This window comes from Lytechinus variegatus, chromosome 11 (genome assembly GCF_018143015.1).
Source record: "Lytechinus variegatus isolate NC3 chromosome 11, Lvar_3.0, whole genome shotgun sequence".
Taxonomy (NCBI): Eukaryota; Metazoa; Echinodermata; class Echinoidea; order Temnopleuroida; family Toxopneustidae; genus Lytechinus; species Lytechinus variegatus.
In genome coordinates, this window is record NC_054750.1 from 2,552,056 (window position 1) to 2,574,610 (window position 22,555).

Consider the following 22,555-nt stretch of genomic DNA (forward strand, 5'->3'; position numbering starts at 1 on the left):
GATACGTTGATTTTAAAGGGAAATGAAACACTTGGAACAAGTAGGCTTGTGTCGAAAAAAGAAAAATCAAAGAATAAGAACAAAGAAAGTTTTGAGAAAAATCGGACAAATGATGAGAAAGTTATGAGCATTTAAATATTGTAATCACTAATACTATGGAGATCCTACAGGGCAATGCGACAAGGATATGTGATGTCACATGTGAACAACTTTCCCTTTGATGGACTATAAAATACCTTCAAATTGTCTCTTCTTGCTTTTCTTATTGTCATACAAACTCGTTATCCATCATGATGAATGCTTTAAAAATCTGTATTACATGCCCTCCTATAGAAAGAACACATGATCTACTGATAGATGTAATAAAAGAGGCAATTTAAGTGAATGAATTATATACTAAAGTAATGGGAGAGTTGTTCACAAGTGACATCACACATCTTTGTCGCATTGTCAATTTGATGATCTCCATAGCATTAGTGATCGCAATATTCAAATGCTCATAACTTTCTCATTATTTGTCCGATTTTTCTCAAACTTTCGCCGATCTGTTTCTTTGACTTTTCTTTTTCACACAAGCTATCTTGTTCCTAAGGTTTCATTCTCCTTTAATTAAAGCAGACAAAATAGAGAAACGATGGTGATCTCTTCAGATCTGCTTGTAAGTCACTGGATTCAGCCTCTAAGATGGCGGTTCGATGACGTCGATCTATACTACATTGCATCTAGATTCTTCTTGAGTACCCTAAGTTTAGACATGACCGTATCCCAATCAAAGTAACCTCCCTCAAGATGTCTAGCTGAACCCGGAGTCATAGTGAACGATTTCCGGCCGTGAAGAACCCGGTAGTTGTCCATGATCAACATTTCCCCTATAACAAGTAAAATAAATAATTTGATGTTAATATCTTGGTCATGACTCTACGATGTATGCTTCCTAATAAAAAAAACACATGAAGTTAATACAAAAGCTGTCCTTTAATGGTAAAGATAATTTGGGATATAAGAAAATTGCCACACGCTTTTAATGATCACTTTGTTTTGGCAGCTAAACACAAAGAAATGGTTACCTTCGACGACAAAATGGATCAATACAATAGTGATCAACCACTTTCAGAGTTAAAAAAACCCCACATAAATGAAATTGCAAGTAATCGTTTAAGAAAAAAAATGCATATCCTTAATTCTGCCGCCCCACCCCCTCTACACTAATTCTATTTCCATTCAAGCTCCCACCTTCTTTTAGTCCAGGATAGGCCCCATATAGAAACTTGACCAAACCTTGTTTTTTTATATATACAATATTTTTTGATGGTTTCTTGTCAATTCGAGGGTGCTGATTACGAATCTGGATGATGCCACTCGTGTAACCATGAGCATTTTCCGCAAATTGGCAAAATCCAATATGGCCGCCAAAATTTGATTGATTTGATTTGATTTATTGTTTCACATTCCACAAAAACATACATCTTGAACACAATTATGAATACATGATGACAAAAAATACATAGTTGTAGTATTTAACAAGAAAATACAATTACGTGAAATATGAGGAACCTATTAAAAAGCAAAGCTTGTAAACATATAGGTTCCCAGAAGAAAATGATAAAGGATTAAAAACTCCTAACGCAATGAAGCGACATTAATAAAATGAAAATACTCAATACATTATAAAGAGATCTACAAGATAGTCACTCGAGCAAGGCGCTTAACCACTAGCATACGATTGTAAAAGAAATGTTTTCAGCCTACATTTAAAAGAATATAGAGAGGGCGCCTGAATTATATGGGTGTCTAAATTATTCCAAAAGGAAGGCCCTGTAAAAGCAAATGATTTAAGGGCAAGAACAGTGCGCACTGGGGAAATGTGGAAATTGTGTACTTGTCGAATTGGGTAAGAATGGATTTCTTGATTATGAACAAGCAAATCAGAAAATACACTTGGTAATTCCTGTTTATTTAGTTGATACATAAATATACCAACAAAATAATAATATAAATCGGTTACTTTCAATAACTTGTTTGAATAAAATAGCGGATTGGTATGAGCCAGAAAGTCAGAAGAAGAAATTATCCTCACGGCTCTTTTTTGAATTTTAAGTATGGATTCAAGTTTTGTCTTAGAGGCATTTCCCCAGGCTAAAATTCCATTATTCAGATATGGTAACAATAAAGTGGAATACAATAGTTTCAAAATGTGATGCGGAAAATGAGGCTTAAGTTTATTTATGACTCCAACATTTCTTGAGAGCAATTTACGAAGGTGATCAATGTGAACTTTCCATGATAATTTACAATCAATAAAGATACCAAGAAATTTTGCTGATTCAATTTGTTCTAAAACATTACCATTCATATAAACAAGACCTGGCAATGTGTGTAATGAGTTGCTAAAAACCATATAATGTGTCTTTTTAAAATTTAGGGATAACTTATTAGCTTGTATCCAATCACACACAGAGCATAATTCAACATTTAGTCTTTCAAGAAGGATTTGAGGATTGCTGTGTGTAAAAAATAAGCTCGTGTCATCTGCGAAAAGAAGAAATGATAATAAAGAGGATGAGTTTTGGAAATCATTGATGTATAAAATAAATAGCAATGGACCCAAAAGGGAACCCTGAGGCACGCCACATGAAATTTGCTGTATCTGAGAATCGGAGTTATTAATGACCACAAATTGAGTTCTGTTTATAAGGTAACTTCTGAACCACTCCAAGGCCTTTCCACGAATCCCATAATGAGAAAGCTTGTATAAAAGTATTTCATGGTTGATCGTGTCAAAGGCCTTGGAGAAGTCCAGAAAAATACCAGCAACATGAGATTTGTTATCAATTGCCTTGGTAACTTTATCGATTAATAACATTATTGCATGAACTGTTGAATGCTTTTTACGAAAGCCAAATTGTGAATTAATAAAAATATTACAATTCATAAGAAATTTTATTGTACGAGAATATACTGTTTTTTCTAAAATCTTGGAGAAAGTAGTCAGTAGTGAAATAGGGCGATTGTTACCCAATTCATCCTCTGAACCCTTTTTATGGATAGGTATAACTTTAACAACCTTCATCTTATTGGGGACAATGCCACACTGTAAAGAAAGATTGTATACGTGCGTCAAGGGCATCACAATTTTATCAATAATTTTAATGAGAAAATCATAAGAAATACCATCATAACCAGAACTTTTTTTCGCCGGTAGATTTTTAACTATTTCTATAATTTCGTGCTCGGAAACGGGTGAAAAGAATATGGTACGAGGATTACGGTTTGGCAAAAAAGAATCAAAGGGTTTGTTACTATTAGGTATAGCATTAGCCAAATTTGGGCCAATGTTTACAAAGAAGGAATTGAATGCTTCGGCAATGTCTGCATCATCTGTAATTTCCTTGTTTTGGTCGACGATCCTATTAATATTCTTTTTTGATCCTTCCTTCTTAAAAACTTGATTTATCACTTTCCAGGTTGACCTTGTATCTTTTTTATGAGTTTCAAATAAAGAGAAAAAATAGTTTCTTTTGGCTTGTCTCAGCACTGATGTTAGGGTATTTCTATAAATTGAATATTTAGATTTAGCGTTATCTGTGCCTGTAGATTTATATTTATAGTATAGTTTATTTTTCTTGTTTATTGATTTAAGTAGAGACCGTGTGATCCAGGGAGAACGTGGTACTTTTTTATAATTTGATTTGGATAATGTTCTTACTGGAAAATAATGGTCAAATAATGGTAAAATAATATTTAGAAATTCATCATAAGCTTGGTTAGCATCAGTTGTATTTAGTACCGTGGACCAGTCAACCTGAGACAAGCATTCTATAAAACGTCTAGTATTTTGTTCTGACATTCTTCTTAAACCTCGAAATGTTGAATAGTTTTGTTTAGTATTAAAAATGTGGGGAGAAGAAACAAATACAGGGAAGTGATCTGTTAGATCAGATACTATTATACTCATGTCTAAATAACCGTGGATGTTTGTGAAAACATTGTCAATGAGCGTCGTAGTAACACCAAAAATGCGAGTTGGCTTAGTGATGCAAGGAGTAAAAGAATTGGATATCATAGTGTCTAAAAAATCCTGGCAAGCTGGCTTTTCGTGGTAGTGAAGCAGATCGATATTAAAATCGCCCATTATAAAGCAATGTTTGTTCTGAAAATAGGGTGAATCAGAAAAGGAATGCAATACTTCTGTAAAATCAGTTATGTTAGCGTTAGGCGGTCTGTAAATTTCACCAACAAGTACATTTTTTCCTGATGCAATTTCAATTTCAATGAAAATGCTTTCAATTGTTTCCGTCATGCATGTAAAATCATTAATTACTTTAAATTGGAGATTATTTCTTACATATAAAGCTACGCCGCCACCGTGTTTATTTACTCTATTATTGACAACGATTGCATAATCATCATAAAATATGCAAATTACCCATAAAAATCCTAAAATTGTCCGCACATTTGCTACGAAATGCATGAAATTGTGTGGCAGGAGTGAGATACTCTCTGAAAAATTAATTTTTGACAAAATATTTATTTTCCTCATATTCAAAATGGCCGCCAAAGTCCATTGTATACTCTATTATGTACAATATAAAGAGGGAAAACTATCTTTCGCAAAAGTGAGCACTAAACTGCAAAAAATCGCGATGTATGAACGAAGTGATATACAGAAATCATTATTACTAACGAGATATATCATTCATTATATCATAAATGGGAAGATTTCTGTATTTTGATATCTAAAATGGCAGCCACTGGCCCCAACACTATTGCTTACAATGGCAATGGGGGCCAAAAAATTCACAAGAGTGATCACTAAAATGCATATTATTAAGATTACACGAGTAACTGTTAACGAAATATATCATTAATATGCCATGCATTGTGATGAATGTTGTATTTTGATTTTCAAAATGGCTGCCAAAGGCCCTAAAAGTATTATGCACACAATGAGAAAGAGGGGCAAAGAAATCACAAGAGTGATCACATTTTCCAATTTGCGGAAAATGCTCAAGGTTACACGAGTGGCATCATTCAGATTCGTAATCAGCACCCTCGAATTGACAAGAAACCATCAAAAAATATTGTATATATAAAAAAACAAGGTTACGCCTCTTCTATCCTGGACTATTACTTTGATTTCAACATTTCTCGTGTTTCACTTTCATCCAACTTTGGTTTTCTTTCTTTCCTTCTTGTTTTCTCCTCTTCTTCCTTCCTTCCTTCCTCTTTCTTTCTTTCTTTCTTTCTTTCTGAGTCCCCTCTCTTTGTATGCAACGATACATGCATTTAATTTGCATCTAAAGAGCCCAAAGATTTAGAAATGACTATAAACAGTGATTTATATGTAGATGGCTTTCAAACGATGAAATGTTAATCAACACCGGTAAGTACCAATTCACGTTATTAGGATCTAAAGCAAAGCTCCTTCTATTTGATGATACAAAAATACAAATGCAAAGTTATGAATTGCAAAGGGTAACCCAATGTGAATATCTTGGCGTAATAATGAACAGCTCCCTTATCTGGACCCCCAAATTGGCAGTGTTCGGAAAAAAAGTTCTACTGACATTTTATTCTTTCAAACGCTGTCGATGTTATATACAAAACACACAGCTCTTATGCTGTACAAGGCTTTGATCCAACCGATATTTGAATATTGTTGTTGCATCTGGAGAAATGCCAATAAAAGTCAACTGAATCGTCTACAATTTCTAAAAAAACAGGGCTCTGAAATCTGTCTTAGAAATCAACAGTCGACTTAGTACATATGTATGACGTTTTGAAGGTTGATCAACTCAACAAGAGATGGGTCAATCAGTCAATATTTACCATTTTTAAATTGGTCAGTAATCTAGCTTCATCTGTACTTTGTACTCGAATCACACTTAAGTCACGAGAATATCTTATAAGAAACATAGACCAACAAATTCAATTGCCAAAGCCTCACTCTAATTTAAAAAAGAAAGCCCCCTTTATTCAGCTTCTAAATTATTCAATAACCTACCTGCAACCACCCGATTAGAAAATAAAACCCGACTACATTTCTACGTCTCATATCACTTTCTTAATTCAATCCCCCACCCCGTAGATACTGTATAATATTAACTTATGCTGTCATTTTTTGTTTATAATGATGTTTGATTTTGATATTACTTTGTATATTCTTTTCGTTTCTTTATTTTCATTTGATTTTACTTCAATTTTGCTTTTGCCAATTTTATTCTATTTGTTTTGTTATATTATGTCTTCATTATTATTTTTGTTAGCTGATCATTTTCATTTTTGTATTATTGTTATCATCAGCTTTTCACGGTCTTGCTGTAAAGCAGCTTCTAACTGAAAGCAGGCTTTTTAACCGTGATTAAATAAATAGCAAAATACAATACAAATGAGAAGATTCTTTTTCTATTAGTTGTCATGGTTATGAGTGACTTTACTCACGACTGGTGATCATTTCTTGTGCTACATAATATATCGCCATGTAGCTGAATTACCACTTAAGAAGAACATGTTCCAGTCATCATGACCATGTGTAAAATTGTGCGCAACTTTACGAACAGCTTTCTGAAACAAAAGTGAGTTCTATTTGCACGACAAACATAACAATGAAAATAAAAAATACCGTCTTCTAATAACTATAATGCTCGGGTACAATATATTCGCTTGCTTAAACTTGTTAATCATGCAAAAAACAGCGAGGTGTTTTTTTCAAATAGATATCTTAATCTTTATAGGTACCTACAGCATATGTACATTCTCGTCAATGACGAAAAATGGTTTAGAGGGCATTTGTTTAAATACATTTTTACTAAGGAAAGTCAATTTAAGATTTCTTTTCCACTTATACGCCAGCGATTCTCACCATCTTTCAGCTTGTATTCGAAGACGTTTTCGGGGGCATAAAGTCGGTCGGTGAAAAACGAAAGAGCTTTGTATGTCTTGATGACGTCATCAACTTGCATCCGGGTCATTGCGCTCCGTCCGTGGTCGCTGAATGTTACTTGGTCAACTCTATTGTTCCCATTCAATCTGTAAAGCAAGCGGGAAAAAAGAATGGTAAAATTTTATTGCCGCAAATGGTTCTGAAATGCAGACTCTTGTTTGGAGAATATGGAGGACATTCCCGACTGGAAAGAACACAGTGTCCCATAGTGTGTTCACAGTGTGGAACACAATGTGAACACACCCTCACACCGTCAGTGAGCAGTTTAAAAGTGTGAATGCCATATTCACACAATCGACCATGTGAACACACTGTCGAAGGTGACCACAGTGTGAAAATATTATCTTCACATTGTGGAATCTGATCATGTTAATAATATGAATAATATTTTCACATAGTCCACCATGTGAACATACTGTGATGGTGCGTGTGAACATACTATGATGGTGCGTGATTGTGTTCTTTTCAGCAGGGTTTTTGTTTTGTTCGGTCTGATGCATGTAAAATACAGGATGGTTCAAACTATATACCTATTGCATATGTTTCCGACATGTCGACAATTGTTTGGTATATTCGGACGTTTCAGATTCGTCCAGTTTTGGGGATTCACATCGGCGAAACGGAATCAAGATCGATCAAAGCTCTTGCGTGATTTCCAATGGCATTCCGTCGGTCGGTTTGGAATCGTTAACGCAGTTAAGAACATAGACAATGTATTGTCAATGACCCCTTCATGACAAAAAGCAACCAAGAAGACTTTTTCGAAAACTGGTGAATCAAAACAGCTGTGTCTCCCCGGACTCTGGACAAACAACATTGGCCCTATTTGCAATTTTCGCTGTTCCGTGTACATTTTACTTTCTGCGTCGAGAAAGCGAAAAAGAAAACCCCTCTTTGATATACATTTCAGAGAGAAGTTTTTGTTCAGCTCTTAACGTGACGGGGTGACAACGTGTCACGTTGGCTCTTGGTTATACGTTGAAAGCCGTACTATGCTTTGGAAGTTTTGGAAAGAGATGTTCTCAACATTGGCTTTCCATGATTATTTAACAAAAACTGCAAGACCCTGAATATTGAACGCACCGGAGAACAGAATGTCGGGAGTGCTGGAAGTATTCTCCTACGCTGTCCGTGCCAGTATCGTAAAATTCCAGAATTTGTTTCGTAAGGACATCGTACGAATCGGGCGAGGACCTCTTGATGTCTTCGGCGACCTTGAACCCATCAACCAGGGTGTTCTCACCCCCTTGAAGGTCGGCTTGCTGTATGCAGTGAAGCATCTGAATCTGCAATTTGGGATGACAAGATGGATCAAACGACATAATAGTTGGAGAGGCGAAGTCATTCGATAACCCGGGTGTATTTTACCAAGAGGGCAATTTTCAATGGATATTTCAGACGATTATAAAGAATGTAAGAACGTATTTGGCCTTTCCCCCTTTTGGAATCTTGTCCCTGCACGCCGATGATGGCAGCAGCTCCAGTTGTTTTTTTTAATACAATTATTGTGTATAACAATATACATAATAGGGAAATTACTATCACTTTCCCCCCTGTGAGAGGTGTCCCTGACTTACCCCAGGTTGATTGTTGTAGTAGGTAAGATCTGTGTGTAACGGTAGATCCGTGGCAAGGTACGCTGCATTGCTGGCTCCTACTTTACTTTGGACCTGAAATGTTTCACTTTCGAATCGGGAAAAAACAAAATGAAACATTGATTAAGCATTAATTTTCTTTGAAAATACAAAGGCACGATTTGACGTGCGTATATGATCAAATTATATTCTTTCAATAGTCGACTGAAAAAAAGTTTCTTTTATACAATTTTATTGTTTCGATGGGAATTGGAAATTAATAAACCAATAAAGTAAAATCTCACCGATTTCACCAACTGTTCGTCTATCCTTTCATTGGCTCTGTATAATTCTCATAGCTCTCACTTGATTCTTACTTTTTCTGTCTTTGACCAAAGTCTCTTCGCGCCAGGAATGTCAATCGAGAATCTGTACATGGGTATCTATTCTCTCACATGTGAGTAACAGTAAATTACAATAAGCAGAGCTGACTTGTGGGTTAGACTTGTCCAATTATTAATGATAAGATATTTGATATTTAAGATATTAATCCAACTATACTTGATTGAAGTGAAAACTCTTCTGCGAATTACAACCCCTCTTATAGAGAGCTAAATCGAGCAAAGCATTCTTGAGCTAGTTTCTACAATCTCCAAGAACAACATTCGTCCTCGGCAGAGACGGGCAACATGCGACTGAGAGTCGGTCCTTGATGTTGCATAACACAAGGGCAGACTCTGTTGACGAGCTCTGGACTCATAAGCGTGAGGTCGGGCGAGGTCGCACGCGACTGAGATCTGTCACCGCTGGGCGACGCCGCACGCGACGGAGAGACTGTCCTTGTCGTTACATAAGCAAAACTTAAATATTAGGGCTTATCAAACTTGAAAAGACTGAGATGCAAAACGGTGAACTTTCTAACATAAATTCTCTGTAATGGTACGATACGGAGGGGGTTTTCTTGATGACATCCTTTGCATTTTTTTTTTAGGGGGAGGGGGTTGAGGGACGTGCCCTGTCCCCACCCACATGGCTAAATACATGCCTGAATTTAATTATACCTGTTATCTTACCCGTAATTGCTAGGTAAAAGGAAGCCCACTCTGTCACCTAGCCTGTGAAGCTGTCCCAATCTGAGGGGTGTATTCTCAATCAACGCTATACCGAGCACCTTCACTTCAAGCAACATGTCATACAATACACGGTCATCGGTCAGGAGGTCATTGAAGACGAATTTTCGCATGCGATCACGGCACGTCGAAGCGTCCCACAGTTGGAGTTGGATGTCGGCTAGCGGGTCCGGTTCGGACTCGGAGAATGCGTTACATCGTAACCACCTTGCCGGATAATGGCTCACGTGACCGTCTGACCAGTTGATGCTAACCTAGGAATAGTAAGAGTATGACAGGTCACATACGTGTTATCATTTTAACAAATAGGGGCTGGATGATTATAATGTAAATTTCATCCTCCTCTGTGTCGAACTGAGCTAGCCAAATCAACTATTTTTTATCAGGGCCCTAAACTGTGGAACAATCTCTCTGTTAAACTTCAGACAGCAAAGACATGTAAACTTTTCAAATTTAATTACAAACGACACTTTACACTGAGCAACCCCTTTCTCTTGACAAATAATCATAGCCTCTCTGTTTCTTTCCTCCTTCTTTCATGTCCTGTCTTATGCCATATGGATGTATTTTTATGGTTATGAATGGATTATGTTTTATGTATTATGTATGTGTGCTTATGAATGTTATTTTGGGCCATCCAAACAAGCCTGATGAGCTTTCATTTGGTCCACCACTATTTTAAAATGTATTTGTATATTGCTTTGTATTTATTTTAATTTTGTGGAAATAAATGAAATGAAAATGAAATGATTTTTCAACCTTCTTCATGGAACAGATTGATAGGAGAAATGTCAGAGAATCTTGGCTGGGTCACTTTACAAAATTACAGAAACCATGGTATCCTCCCATTGTTTCCTTTTGAAAAGTTTTTTTTTTATCAGTCAGTTAATTTCAGTTCAGTTCATTTATTTTCCATTAAAAACTGAATCAAAATAAATACATACAACATTAATCATTAGAAATCGGAAGGACCCCAAGAAAAGCATAGCTTCCGAGGATGGGGCCGTGTACAGTAATCGACAAAACAAAACAGATAGAAAACATGCCTCATACACACACACACACAATCAAACCACCATACCAGCACACAGCCAATGCAGAACATTGAAGAGTTAATAAAGAGTAAAGAAGGGAGGAAGCGATAGTGGGAGAGAAAAAGAAAAGGAGAGAGAGGGAGAAAGAAAGAGAGAGGGGGGGGGGGGGAGTTCTAGAATGCCCTCTACTCAGTGCACATCAAACGTTTCAACAATAATTGTTTACATTAAATCTAGTTAAGGTTTGAGAATTTATTACAATGTAAGGTAACGAATTCCAATCACGAACACCCTGAAATCATATTGTATGTTGGGTTAATGAGGTACGTGCAAAAGGAATAAGAAACTTTGATTTATTTCTGGTCTCATAGGAATAACAAAAGGAATTTTAGAAAAAATATATCATTTAATATTGATGGGAGTTCATTTTTATATGAAAATTGAACAGAAATATTAAAACTGGTGAACATTTTAGATCACAAAACAGAGGAGTGCTTGGTGTCATGTAAATGACACAACTTAATAGTCATGTATTTCTGTGCTTAGTGACCGTGAACACATATAATAGTGTATATTTAATAGCGCATATTTGTGGAGCGCACACACCGTCAGTAGACGCTCATGGCGCTAGCCGAGCAACAGTTCTCTTTTACAATGTAAAAATTTAATTTTATAGAAATTTATTTAAATACTACACAAGAACCATGGACAAGTACAATGTAAGAATAATAATTTCACATCTGCTTCATTCACCCCAACCCATCCATCAGCCCATCATCATGCGGAACCCAGTGCCCTCTAGCTGCCCCGTTCACTGACAATTTAAGGGGTAAACCCAGTCAGTTCATAACTCACAGGAGCTCTAGCAATCTGAGGACACCGGGTCCCACATGAACAGCCAGTGAACGGGAAGGGATGAATCATCTTTCTTTTAATCATAAATGAAATAAAACAAACATTTAAAATCAGTTACAATTTGAATAGGTATGTCTTAATGTGATCTTTTAAAGTAGTATATGACTTGATGGAGCGAAGTGAGAGAGGAAGCATATTCCATAACCTGGCTGCTGCATTCGAGAAAGCATGGTCTCCCCATGAATGATAGGTACGGGGAGTTTGAAGCAGCTTACTGGGTCCATTCTCGGTGTAAAGGTGAGGAGTCTGGCACTTGAATTTTGAAGAGATTGCAGTCTAGTAAGTTATGAGTCCATAGAAAAGAGAATTACAAAAATCAATCCGAGATGTGATTAAAGCATGAATTAATTGTTCACATGCTTGTTTGTTTAAGAATTTTCGAATAAACCGTAGGTTCCGCAATTGATATCTCACAGATTTTGATGTGCTAGATACATGTTCAACAAAAGACATATTGGTATCAAATACCACACCTAGGTTACGTACCTTAGAAACTGGCCTTATAACTTTATCGTCAATATGTACAAGCAAGCGATCATGGTTAATTTTCACAATAGACTTTTTCGAACCAAAAACAATGAATTCACTTTTAAGACTATTTGAATCCATCCAGCACTTCATGTCATGGATGCAGGCATCTAAGACTCTTAGAGCTCTGGCAATCGCATCAGGGGAAGGATGTACAGAAATGAATAACTGAATGTCATCAGCATAGCAATGATACTTAATATTATGTTTTTTAATAATTGTACTGATAGGCTGAAGGTAAACAGAGAACATTAATGGGCCACCTACAGACCCTTGTGGCACACCATACGAAAGGAGAGTCCTATCTGATTGAGAATTATTGACAGACACATATTGGGTTCTTTGATCGATGTATGAAGAAAACCACTTCAGTTCCATGCCCGTTACTCCTAGAGAGTGTAGTCTTTTTATTAGTATAGAGTGATCAATGCACTCGACATACCAAGCAGCACGAGAAAAGTTATATTACCTCTGTCCATTTCCGATAGGATGTTATCTACAAGATTAGTAAGTAATGTTTCTACACTATGGTTTGGGCGGTAGGCAGACTGGTAATTGTCTATTAAACTGTTTTCAAGAAGATATGCACGAAGACGTGAGAAGGCCACTCGTTCAGCGACCTTGGAAAGATAAGATAAGTTTGAAATGGGTCTATAATTTTGGAGACAGTCGCTGTCTGAATTTAACTTCTTAAGGGTAGGGCGCACTGCTGCAACCTTCATGCTATCAGGAACTATCCCTGAATAAAGACTTGAGTTTATGATAGATACAATTGAGGGTAAGATTGCAGGGAGACATTTTTTTTCAGAAATAGTGTTGGTATAGGATCAAGCTCACTGGATTTTGAAGGTGAATTCATTATAATAGATGCAATTTCATCAGGAGTAGTAGGAGAAAGTGTATCCAAGGTTTTATTAGTAATCAGTGGGATATCAAATTCTCCAACACTAGTGAGAATTGATCGAACCGTCTGGACTTTTTCTACGAAAAATTTATTAAAACGTTCTGGAAGATCTGGAAAAGTAGGAAGAGGATTTCGTTTACCTCTGTTTAGCAGAGAATTGGCAACTCTAAAGAGCTGTCTCGTATTTGTGCATTTTTCAACCAGCATAGAGTTATAAGATGTTTTGGCAACACGAACACTCGCCTGTACTACCTGACGTTGTTTCTGATATTTCTTATGATCAGACTCTGGACCTGATTTTAGCCATTTGGGCTCAAATTTCCTGCGCTGAAGTTTTTTGTCGGCAATGTCTTGAGAGTACCACTGTGTATTGGGGCGAACTGTTACATGTCGCTGTTTTACAGGAGCATGTTCATCAAGAACAGATCTTAGAATTGTATTGTATTGTTCTACAGAGACTGAAATATCAGAGCAAGAGCAGTTTTCAAGAAAAGATAGTTTAGAAATTCTGTCAACAAATTTTTCAACATCGATAAATTTGATATTACGTGTGTAAATCAAACTCTTTATAGCGGGAGGCTTTACTAGGTTCAATTTACAAATAATGGCCGAGTGGTCAGAAAGGCCATCAATAACCATTACATCCTTCACAATATTTCTATCTGACTGGCGGGTGATGAGTAGGTCCAGAGTATGCCCATGAGTATGAGTTGGCAAATGAATGTGCTGTGTACTCGTAAGCACTTAAAGTTTCAAGGAAAAGCTTAGTATTTACAGAATCATCGTTCACATGAACATTAAAATCTCCAGCAATTAACAAACTGGAATTCTTAAAGAGAAGAGAATCTAATAGACAAGAGAAATCATCAATGAATTCCTTGAGTGTAGATGAGGCACCTGGTGGCCTATAAACGATACACATATCCACAGATATAGAATTCAGTACAATACTGATTTCAGTCATTTCAAATGTATTAATATCAAGAGAAGGAGGAACAACTTTTATATCAAGGTTACTACGATAAAGAAATGCAACTCCACCGCCTCTTTTATGAAGTCTTGGAGTGTGAATGAACTTATATCCACCTGGATTCAGTGCTGCTATCACTGCGTCATCATCTGGGTGCAACCATGTCTCACAAATACCAACAATATCAAAATTGTGATCTACAACGAAGTCATTAAATTCAGAAGTTTTATTACGAACTGATCGTGTATTAATCATGCAGAATGAGACATTCTGTTCAGCCTGATCAACTTTGTGTCGTGAAGAGTCACAAAAAGTTGCCAGCCTTTTATTTCGGCGACATTTTAGGCGTTTTCCGCCCCTATTTCCCCGGCGTGTTTTTCGATTATGAGGTTGAAGCCCGTATGATGCAATAACATTTAAGGTTTTATGTGGTAATGTGGAAGAGTTATCTTTCCAATGCCATACCTCAGAATTACTTGATTACTTGTGTAGATTTTAATTGAGAAGAAGCATTGGTCATAGTAGGGTTATAATGAATTATATTTATATTATCACTTTCTGGCCCAGGGTTTGGATGAATATCACCAGCAAATATCAAGTCAAGTTGGAAACTTGCACATGAATTTGCACTATTAGTAGACTTGTTAACTGCAAAAAAGGGGCTTACCGCTGCATTTTTGAGTACAAATGTCCCACTTGGCACAAATGTTCCTTGAGTCAAAAGAAAAAGATTCATCCAAAGAGACACGCTGTATCTATGCAAATAAGCAAGTAATTTGCATAAATTTGCATATTATGTCGATATAGTAAAAACAAGTAATTCAGAATAAATATTTCAACCGAACTGCCCTGAAATTGGAAATAAAGACTTAGGGTAAGACAGGAAAGAAAACTGTCATAAAATAATTGGAATATCCTTGTTTATTATTACCTAATTTACATAAATTATGCAAATTATAATTTAAAACAGAGTATTCTTTCAAGAATCCTGAACTGTTTTTATAAATAACAGCAATTAATACAAAATGTCAACATTCTACATGAAAGAGAATATATTAGCGAAAACATCGATATGCTTCATGACAGTATTAGTGTCTTAATTTGCTTAGAAAGAGGGCAAATATGTCAAAATGTATGACGTGATATTGCGCTAAAACGAGACCAAAACAACCTCTATGTCACAGTCACACTCACGAATCGGACAATAAAGCGATCAATTGTATGTCATTCGAGATAACACAATCTCAACACAATAGCTTCCATCGGCTTCTCGTATCGCTTTGGTGTGTCTGCCACACCGTAATCTGTGATACATACGGGCAAAATGCATTTCGGTATCGGTAAAACACTATTAATTTTGTTTTATTTGTTTCTAATTGGTTTCTCTTGGAAAATTTACAGGAGACATTGCTTTGCAGGTTACTGCTTAAATGAAGCTCTGGCACATGAATCATAACGAATGTACCCCACATCAATCCATATTTTAACTTTGTTAAAATATATGTCTTTTGGAGACCCCGAAGTGGCAAAACTGCATTCCCCCGCGGCATTCTCGCTACTTTACAAAACCAGATTGACTTGTATTATCGACTTGGAAAAGACAGATGTATGAGACATCAGACAACATGATTCCTGAAAAAAACCAATTGTTTATTTAAGCCAACGGGAGCCTTTCGAGTTTACCCCATCCCCTCTCCGTATTTCGACTTTAAATACAAAAAATATCTTGTTTTAAAGCCATCGGCAAGGCAAATTGCATTTTTTTTTATAATAAAGCAACTTTTATATCTATATCTTTATATTTACATTCATCATTATTGATATTATTATAATTATTATTAATATTATTATTATTATAATTATTATTAATATCATTATTGTTATTATTATTACTATTATTGTTCGGCCGTTTGTAATAGTGCTCGAGCACAGTAAAGGCTATAACCCAACAGGAGCATGCCTAGGATACCCTTTCCCTTTTTGGTTTTATGTATTAAAAAATAGTTTATTGTCTTTAGAACTCTTAAAAGATTACTTTTGTTTGTATTGATACCTTGGAATAGATTGAGGAGAAAATACTCTTCAACTGACTTGTAGAGGAGCTGTGGTAAATTGAAGAACAGCCACACGGCCCTTTATTGATTCCACTCTGTTGAATTTAAATATTTTGAGAGCCCAATCGGAAGAAAGATACATTTCTACTCAGTGGCGTACCGTGGGCCACGGCATTGGGGGGGGGGGGCTAAGTTTTTAGGTATACTGATCTAATAGAAACATTTTAAGGACATGCAGCGCTATTAAACGGATATGTATCTCACTGATTGAATAATGCGAGCGCGAAGCGCGAGCTGAAAATTTTTGATATTCAGACCTAAAAAGGGACATTATAAGCATTTTTGTAATCATGATATGTACCTGCCTCGATATACAATGTGAAGCGCGAGCTGAAATTTTTGTATATATTGACCCAAAATGGGGAATATATTTTAGGAATCCATTAAGATTATACATATCTCAGCAAAGGCATCTAATGCTAGTACCAACCTTTGCTGATTTTGTTAGAATTTCACATAAACACATTAAGCATTTTTTGGAGACATGGTAATCATGATTATCATACGCATCTCACTAATCAAATACTGCGAGCGCGAAACGCGAGCTGAAAATTTCGGAAATTCAGACCTAAAGAGGGGCATTCTAAGTCTTGTTTGTTTGCAGGAATTCACTAAGACTGTACGTATTTTATTAACCAAATGATGCGAGCGCGAAGCGCGAGCTGAAAATTTTTGATATTGAGATCAGAAAACTAGACATTTTAAGGACTGATTTTAGAAATTCATTGAAGAGTAGACATCTCACCAAACAACTAATGCGAACGTTAGCACGGACAGGAAATGTTTTATATTAGACCTTAAATAGGGCAATCAATTTAAGTAGTCATAAAAAAGAGCAAATGTCACTACATGAAAAAATTATGACTGGAATTGCGAGGTAATGTATTTGGTGTACAGTATTGATTTGAAAACAGGAGGTTTTAGTACATCAGGATTATTTATCTCTTTAAACGGTCTATGCGAGCACCAGGAACAATAAAGTCATAGGCCCTGTGAGCAAATAATGTTTCATAAAGTTTGAAAAAATGCTTTTTCATGTATTATAACATAATTATAATATAATATAACATTTATAATGAACATAATTTCTTCTTTCCCCACTACGTTTCTCTTCCTTTCTCCCGCTTTTTTTTCGCCCTTTCCCCCTTTTTTTTGGCCAGCCGATTGGGGGGCACGTGCCCCCCCCCATGCCCCCCCCGTAGTTACGCCACTGTTTCTACTACACACAGTAAAGCCTCTTTACGTTCTCCTCTTGAAAAAAAAAAACATAGAAGGCATTGTTTTATTTCTCATAATATAAGTTCGTGTACGTGACGGTGGCCTGTCGAAGTTGCCAAAAACCGTTTATTTTGTTTTGACAATACATGTATGTATTTAGAATATCGTCTAAATGAAGCCCTCATCTGGAAAAGGGCACTTATTAAAGGCAGCATATATAGAGGAGGCCTTGGCACTTGGAAGAGGGGGCTGAAGCTTGTTTGATTTCTTGGGACCAAAAATTTACATTGAACCTTTTTCGTTTTTCAAATTTACATCAATAAATTTTACAGGAAATAAACAAAAAGGATTGCACTACAAAATGAATTTTTTGGGTAACGTTTCTTTTTTTTTTCGAAATGTTGCGTAATTTCGGTGTTTGGTGTTTTCTTCTGTAATAACTATTCATTAGCTGTTTTCAAAGGAAGAACTGCTGCTATATCGAATTGCGATGCAGGCGAGACTGCCAGAGGCATTCCACTCATTGAAATGTCATCATAACTTACAAAGTGTGTAGACCCAGTTCATGAAACTTGGATATAAGGGCAATCAAGTATTACTGAGCATCCTGACTGAGTTTCAGGTCACATGACCAGGGTCAAAGGTCATTTAGTGTCAATGAACTTAGACCATGTTGGGGGAATCAATATCGAAATCTTAACCTCAAGTATTTAAATATTAATTTATTTATTTCTTCTGATTTTCATTGTTATTGATGTAGATGATGTGATGGTGTAGCTTTGAAATTAAGATAAATTCATCCTCGAGTAGCTTTGAAATTAAGATAAATTTATCCCCGTGTAGCTTTGAAATGAAGATAAATTAATCCTCGTGTATCCTTGTAATTAGGATAAATTTATCCTCGAGTAGCCTTGAAATTAGGATAAATTTATCCTTGTGTAGCCTTGAAATTAGGATAAATTTATCCTCGTGTATCCTTGTAACTAGGATAAATTTATCCTCATACAGCCTTGAAATTAAGATAAATTTATCCTCATGTAGCCTTGAAATTAAGATAAATTTATCCTCATGTAACCTTGAAATTAGGATAAATTTATCCCCATCCAGCCTTGAAATTAAGATAAATTTATCCTCATGTAGCCTTGAAATTAAGATGAATTTATCCTCATGTAACCTTGAAATTAGGATAAATTTATCCTCATGCAGCCTTGAAATTAAGATAAATTAATCCTCATGTATCCTTGTAATTAGGAAAAATTTATCCTCATGTAGCCTTGAAATTAGGATAAATTTATCCTTGCGTAGCCTTGAAATTTGGATAAATTTATCCTTGCGTAGCCTTGAAATTAGGATAAATTTATCCTCGTGTATCCTTGTAATTAGGATAAATTTATCCTCGTGTATCCTTGTAATTAGGATAAATTTATCCTCATGCAGCCTTGAAATTAAGATAAATTTATCCTCGTGTATCCTTGTAATTAGGATAAATTTATCCTCGTGTAGCCTTGAAATTAGGATAAATTTATCCTTGTGTAGCCTTGAAATTAGGATAAATTTATCCTCGTGTATCCTTGTAATTAGGATAAATTTATCCTCATGTAGCCTTGAAATTAAGATAAATTTATCCTCATGTAGGTTCTAAATTAAGATAAATTTATCCTCATGTATCCTTGTAATTAGGATAAATTTATCCTCGTGTCGCCTTGAAATTAGGATAAATTTATCCTTGCGTAGCCTTGAAATTAGGATAAATTTATCCTCGTGTATCCTTGTAATTAGGATAAATTTATCCTTGTGTATCCTTGTAATTAGGATAAATTTATCCTCGTGTATCCTTGTAATTAGGATAAATTTATCCTCATGTAGGTTTGAAATTAAGATAAATTTATCCTCATGTAGCCTTGAAATTAGGATAAATTTATCCTCATGTAGCCTTGAAATTAAGATAAATTTATCCTCATGTGGCCTTGAAATTAAGATAAATTTATCCTCATGTAGGTTTTAACTCTTCATGCGTTACATTCGCATTATTGCACATCCGCAGGCGTGTTTCGTTCGCATTTTTGCACAACCACGCATTTCCCATAGACGTCCCCTGCCCCGTTGTTTTTAACAATTGCATGCCCCAGAGCGTGCCTAGCTACAGTGTATAGCCTGGCGTTTGTGTATACCGTACCTGTGTACCGATCGATCGATCGCGAGTGCGACATTAGTTTAGCGTTCGACGGATTATCGCAGTTTAAAAATTACAGAATCATTGACTTTTTCCAAAAAATCAATACATCCTGATCACAGCCAGAAAGTTCATTGAAAAAAGGAGAGGAGAAAATCAATAAAACCCTCCTGACAAACAATACCATGGCCAGGCTTATTGTTAGGAGTCTGTGACTCGCCGAATGTGAATGAGACCCTTTCAATACCTTGACCAGGCAAAAATTTAGTCTTTTATTTTCCACTAGTTATAAGATTTACTGTTATATAGTTAGATACATTGCAAATTTTATTTGTAGATATATTTTTAGGAAACTTATTTGGGAGGAATTCGATGGCCATTTTGAGATATCACTCGGAACCATCAGGGCAATAGGGAGTTGGGGCTGCCTTTTTGGTCCCCAACTGAATACAGCTGTGTGAGCTTTTAATACAATCATGACTACGTCATAGGAAACTTATAAGTAGCATATACAGATAAAAAAAATATTTTTTTGATACTTACAGATTTTAAATCGTCGGTCAACGAGACCGCGTTGAGTTTGATGCTATTGTCATTTATATTTCGAAAAGGGGCGATGCGACTCAATGTTGTAGCATTAAAACACTCCGGACATCGACAGTTGTCTCTAAGCCATATCAGTGGAAACGATGACGATGATGACAGTGATGGTGATGACGAAGATGACGACGTCGTACTATTGTTATCGTTCCATGTTATGCACAGTCTGTCGTTCAATGAGGCCAACTCAATTCTTTTGATTTCGACGTCGGAATAGGCTTTCCAGCTAGATGGATAGGTGATCGACTCTGTAGCGTATGCAGTGGAATATGATCTCGTCAATGAACGGAATGGATGACGACGATCCAATGAAGGTGATGTCGTTCTGGAATTCCATGTTGATGGAGGTTGTTGTTTTACGTCAGGGTACAAATCCAAGATAGAGAGATTAGTGGACTTGCTACTCTGACGTGTGAGCGATGATGTCCATAATTTGCCAGGTATCGAAAGCGGGTTTGACGAATAAGAATTCGACGTCAAATTGGATTGCCGCTTTACAACCCGACATGACAAACGACTTCGGGATAAAACAAAAGAAAACGCCATTGCTGAATAATTCCCTGGGATATGTCTTACGACACAAGCATCGCAAAGTTTCCGTCACTATGACTGCCCAAGCTGAAGTGAGCAAATATCGGGAAATTCCATTTACTGACACCTCTGATCAGGGTCGTCGCTGAGGGGGGGGGGGGCGGTACTCTGAATTTCATCTGTAAATCTGCGCTACAGTCGGGAAAAAGGAAGAAAAAGGGCGGGAAAGAGGAAAGGAAAAAGGGAGAAAGAAAATTAAAACAAAAATGAAAGAATTAAAGAAAGAAAGGGGTAAAGAAAGATGAAAACAAAATGAAAAGAAAAGAAAAACAAAATGAAGGAGAAAAATAAGAGAAAGAGAAGGGTCGCGGGGTGCGGAATTATTTTTCCCACAATAGTTCCGGACCCCGATATAAATATTCACGACTTGCATCTTACTCGTGCGCGTGGTCGTTTGCGTTGCATGCGCCATGAATGAATCACCACGTATGCACTCGAGATCCAATTAATGCATGAAACACCTATCTGACAAGTCAAAATGCTAGGTTAGATGAAAGGATCTATAAATACAAATACAACTTTGATGGAATTTGCAGCAGATGATATTACGTTTTAAATGGAATGTAAAGTGTTACGTAAAATGCAATAAAAATGTACACATCGAACTCTGAATTATACCCCGGAAGCACCTCCCACCCTGCTAACAACCAGGGATACCATCAACAAAATTTTCGCACCTGACAAAAGAGAAAAAAAACGCACCTCAAATTGTGTGAGCCAGTGGCGTACCGTGGGTCACGGCATTGGGGGATACCGGCCAGCACAAATTTTGAGTCACTTTTTCGCGTGCTCAGTTGCCAGGTATACTGACCTAATATAGACATTTTAAGGACAGTGCCATTAACGGATATGTATCTTAATGATCAAATAATGTGAGCGCGAAGCGCGAGCTGAACATTTTTTATATTCAGACCTAAAAAGGGACATTATAAGCATATTTTTGTTATCATGATACGTACCTGTCTCGAAGAAATTCAGACCTGAAGAGGGGCATTCTTAGTGTTGTTTGTAGGAATTCACTAAGACCATACCGTCCATACTTTTTTCACTAACCAAAATGATTCGCCTAACAAACAATATTGTGTAAAATCATTTTACCGGCAAAAAAAGGAATAAAATAGTTTGTTTCACAAAATTAACTATTTTACATGGTTGTCAATGCAATAAAATTATAAAACAATATGCCCAATAGGATTATGAAGAACATTGACCTATCTAATCAAGAAAAAACAACCAAATTCTACTTCTAGTCTGAACATAAACTATGAATTTCTTACAGTAATTTTCTAAAAACAAAACTTTCACTTACTTTTACTTTAACAAATCATGTAGATTTTTATTTTGGTTTCATGTGTTAGACATGACGGGATGCGGCGGATGTACAAAATTCCAAATTGTTGCAAGCGAGCTAAGACTTTTTTTAAATAATGAATATTATTTTGATTTTGTGACATATTCCTGACATAATTTCCCAGCAAATTCACTGCACCAAACAGACTGACGACCACTATTATGATCACCAATATCAGCGATGTAATTATGATGATGTCGAGGATGATGACTTATGATGGCGACGATGATGATGATGTTGCCGATTCCTTTTACTATGACTATCACTTCCCCTCTCCCGCTGATCGATCGCCTCTATGGGAGGGGGGGGACATGGCCATGGACCCCATGATTTTTCTGAGGGTGCTGCGTGTGTTATATACCAAGGTAACATCCCTGGAAATAACAGAATTAAGGTTAACATGCAAAGATGTAGAAATTTTACCCAAATCACATTCATTTTTTTTTTGCTTGTCCTTTTTCGCAAGGGCCAGCCACCCCTATTAAGTTTTTTCATGCTCTGGGATGGAGG

At 36.3% G+C, this 22,555-nt stretch overlaps 1 protein-coding gene across 1 annotated transcript; it reads right to left on the reverse strand.

The window, feature by feature from the left end:
* Window positions 1-536: 536 nt before the first annotated feature.
* LOC121424041 (gamma-butyrobetaine dioxygenase-like) lies at window positions 537-20,756 on the reverse strand. The gene is made up of 6 exons (XM_041619617.1): window positions 20,047-20,756; window positions 9,591-9,901; window positions 8,521-8,626; window positions 8,027-8,229; window positions 6,863-7,029; window positions 537-869 (listed from the first exon to the last, which is right to left on the reverse strand). Exons 1-6 carry the CDS (start codon window positions 20,647-20,649, stop codon window positions 712-714), a joined length of 1,548 nt encoding a protein of 515 aa, XP_041475551.1. The 5' UTR covers window positions 20,650-20,756; the 3' UTR covers window positions 537-711.
* Window positions 20,757-22,555: the final 1,799 nt, after the last annotated feature.